The following is a 3,922-nucleotide window of genomic DNA, read 5'->3' on the forward strand; positions in this document are numbered from 1 at the left end:
AGGTTGATTACTGGTAAAAAATAAATTGGTCCATCGAAGTTACCACATTATTTACAAGGATTTTTTTAAGTGTTATATACCTCATTACCATAATTATGAACACCATTGATTTCTCATAAAATTATGTTATGGCAACTTATTTCTTTCACATTATTTTTGTTTTATTTATTTATTTTTTTACTTTTTATTTATTTAACATAAAATATCACATCATTTTAAAGGAATTTTAATGTTAGAAAATGAAAATACTCAAGTACAGTTCAAGTACCTCAAAGATTTCTGAGTATTTTTGTCTCATCAGGCAGCGAGGAACTGTCTGGTTAACGAGCACAACGTGGTGAAGGTCAGCGACTTCGGGATGACCAGGTATGAAGGCCGTTTTATGTCAAGATTTAGAGGAATAATTCAACATTTTGGGATGCATGCATGTTCCAGGGTTTCTGCAGATCCTTAAAAAGTCTTAAAAAATATTTGCAGTTTTTGGCCGCAACAATCCCCAAAAAAACACCCCATAAGCCCATTCTGCAAAATATGTTACATTTATAAATAATTACAAGATCAAGCTTCAAATATTAAAAATGTAACCTGTGTATTATTAGCTGTTCTGTGCGTGTTCATGTCTGCAGGTACGTTCTGGACAACCAGTACACCAGTTCCAGTGGAACCAAGTTCCCAGTGAAGTGGTCTCCTCCTGAAGTTCTCCACTACAGTAAATACAGCAGCAAGTCCGACGTCTGGTCCTTTGGTGAGGAACAGAACACAAATATATGATTATATGTCTTTTTTCTTCCATTTTCTTTTTTTAAAGACTTTTTAAATGTTTTTTCAAAGCCCACGTACGATCTACGAACGACGGTTGGTTTGATTAATGGTGCTCTAAACTAAATTAATATTTTTTTTAAAAAGGCAATAGAAAACGTGTAGAAAAAAAGTTAGAGTATTTTTTTTCTTGGTGATTGAAGGACAGGACATGTTCCAAATAAAGGTCAATATTCATTTAAGAAATATTTTAAAAAATGTAATATAAAGTGGTTTGAACAGCAGTAGTGGTATAATGCTATACATTTTGTGTGTGTGTGTGTGTGTGTGTGTGTGTGTGTGTGTGTGTGTGTGTGTGTAGGTGTGGTGATGTGGGAGATCTACTCGGAGGGTCGGACTCCGTTTGAAAACAGATCTAATCTGGACGTCGTGAATGAAATCACCAGAGGAGTCCGACTGTACCGACCGCACCGCGCCTCACAGCCGCTCTACGCCATCATGTACCGCTGCTGGCACGAGGTACTCACTCACTCACCTGTTCACTCACTCACTCACCTGTTCACTCACTCACTCACTCACTCACTCATTTATCCATTAATTTGTTTATGTATTCATTAATTACTCACCTATTTATTTATTTATTCACTCACTCATTTATTTATTTATGTATTGTTGTTGATCACTCTGTCACGTCCTCTTCATCCTCCTCTTCAACCCTTCTCCTTCTCCTTCTTCTTCTTCTTCTCATCCACTCCTCTTCTTCTTCGGTGGTGGTATTGATGGTGCTGATGTTGGTGGTGTAGAAGCCTCAGGGTCGGCCGTCTTTCTCCGAGCTCCTGGAGGAAATCAGGAAACTGGCTGAAAACCCAGATTAATACACACACACACTCATACACACACACACACACACACACGTTTTATCGCTGTTTATCAAACTCTTTGTTGCTGTGATCCTGAATGTACACAAACTGTATTTTCTTACTGTAAATAACTGTTTTTCATGACAACTTTTCAGATAACTTTACAAACACACATAACCTGAAAAATCTAAAAATGTGACGTGAAAAGCCCAGGAGGTGATATAGATGTGGTGGTTTTTTTCAGACACGCAAACGATTTTAACGTAATTCGCACATGCACGTTTTATTAAAATGCAAATTACTGATACAATTAAACACATAAAATGCACTTTTTAGTTTCTGCCTCAGAACGACTTGATGTCATTCGTAGTAATCATATTTGACAGAATATAGCCCACACAGCGTACAAGTTAGTCATTTGCGTGTTTAAAAAAAAAAAAAAAAAAGTCACCTCCAGATCTCCTTAGAAATTCACAGTTTGTGAAGGTTTACCTCAAAATGACTTTAACTGAATCACTGTGACATTAATGTCACACATCTGCAGCTCATTCAGCCGCAGTCACACAGCCTGGTACACTGTGTTTGGAAAAAAAATACAAATATTTGTTGTAAATGTTGTAAATCAGTCACACATTTTGTATTTGTGCACTTCTGATGACGTCAAAAAATGCACTCCATGATGAACTTGAACAAACTTTATTTTGGATTTAACAGTTAAGTTATTTACATTTAACAACTGGACAAATTATTAGAAACCTTCTCCATATCATACGACTCCGCAGCACAAACTATAAAATGACCGTAAAGCTTAACAAAACAAGACTGAACATTATAACCTGCATTTACTGCAGGACTGATTTATTAGACCGGATAGTTTGATCTAAAAGAACTTAAAAATATTTGAACGGAGCAGCAGTGCAGTCAAACTGTCAGCAGGTGGCGTGAAAGAAAGTGAGCCATCCTCAGGAGGACAGATGTTTCTGAATTAAAAAATAATATATTTTTATGAATGTAACCAAAGCTGCAAACAGTGCAGTTTAGAAATGTGAGAGAAAATAATTAATGTAAGATGCAGGAAGATGTGTGTGTAAGTCAGTGTGTGAGAAGTCTTTACCTCTGCATGTCAATTTTAAATTTATTTATTAAAAGTTTTAAGAGATTCATGTAAGGAACTATTCACTAGTGTGGTACAACCTCCAAAATATATTTTTGTGAAAACTTATAAAAAAGTGAAAAACGTTTATTTATCTTGGATGGGGGTTATGTGTTGTATATAGTGATGTTAGAAGTTTATGAAAACTCATGTTTATGTTGATGTGTAAAAATGACAAGAATATTAAAATAGCAATATTTGTTTATAAAAAAATAAAAAACATATTAAGTTTCCATGCTCTGAGAGAAAATCAATTGGGGTGCTAATGTCTTTGTTAACAGCTTTTATTGCTGTGTTTTACAACTTTTTTTCTGCATATTTATTCGTTTCTTTAGTGTAGAAATGTGGAGGAATTTACATATTGTCTGTTGGTGATAATTTCGAGTTGGCCTAATATTTAAATTAATAAGACTTTTGGAAATATATTAACCATGGGCCCATAAATAAAACAGAAATCATTGAAAACAAATACACTTATAGTACAGGTAGGTTATTCTTTATTTTCCGACTTTTTGTTAAATGATACATGCAAATCGTACAATGTTACAACAATGTTTTTTTTCTCCCGCTTCTATTTATAGTTTTCTTAATGTAAAATAAATTAAACGGGTTTTTTTGTTTGTTTTTTGTTTTTTTTTTTTACACAAAATGTTTCTACCCTTTCCAAAGTGACGTAACGTCCGACCGCTCTGCATGGAGCGTGACGGGAGGCGTCACCATGGCAACGCGTTGGATGACCCACACGCACACGCACATACACACACGCGCACAGCGTCCAGTTGACTTCTCCGGTGACTATGAGACAAAACACACACACACACACACACACACACACACACACGTACACAAACAAAACGTTACTCCAGTGTTTACGTTGATAACGGAAGTTCACCGCGACGATTTCACCGATAGAAGAATTCACCTGTGAGGTCAGTGTGTGTTCGTGTGTGTGTGTGTGTGTGTGTGTGTGTGTTAACTTTACGAACTTACTGACGTAGGAAGAAAATACTGTTACAGTAAAAGTCCTGTGTTGAAAATATTCCTTCAGTAGAAGTACGTCAGTGAAATCAGTCAAATGCAGTAAAAGTATCAGTCAGCTGTGACTGTTCTACTGTTGTATCTGATGTCAGTAAATTATTGTTGTAGTTGG

The 3,922-nt window shown here is 35.7% G+C and overlaps 1 protein-coding gene across 1 annotated transcript; it reads left to right on the forward strand.

Annotated features, from left to right (window-relative positions):
• Window positions 1–286: 286 nt before the first annotated feature.
• Window positions 287–2,990, forward strand: LOC121940919 (tyrosine-protein kinase TXK-like). Its single transcript, XM_042483591.1, has 4 exons — window positions 287–366; window positions 627–745; window positions 1,121–1,278; window positions 1,563–2,990. Exons 1-4 carry the CDS (start codon window positions 359–361, stop codon window positions 1,632–1,634), a joined length of 357 nt encoding a protein of 118 aa, XP_042339525.1. The 5' UTR covers window positions 287–358; the 3' UTR covers window positions 1,635–2,990.
• The last annotated feature ends 932 nt before the right edge of the window (window positions 2,991–3,922 follow it).

This window comes from Plectropomus leopardus, unplaced genomic scaffold (assembly GCF_008729295.1).
Source record: "Plectropomus leopardus isolate mb unplaced genomic scaffold, YSFRI_Pleo_2.0 unplaced_scaffold9866, whole genome shotgun sequence".
Lineage (NCBI taxonomy): Eukaryota > Metazoa > Chordata > Actinopteri > Perciformes > Serranidae > Plectropomus > Plectropomus leopardus.

Excerpts from the sequence above, each read along its gene's own strand:
- LOC121940919 (XM_042483591.1), top strand. Across the intron at positions 746-1,120 it reads GTCCGACGTCTGGTCCTTTG|GTGTGGTGATGTGGGAGATC; the intron begins GTGAGGAACAGA and ends GTGTGTGTGTAG. Across the intron at positions 1,279-1,562 it reads TGTACCGCTGCTGGCACGAG|AAGCCTCAGGGTCGGCCGTC; the intron begins GTACTCACTCAC and ends TTGGTGGTGTAG.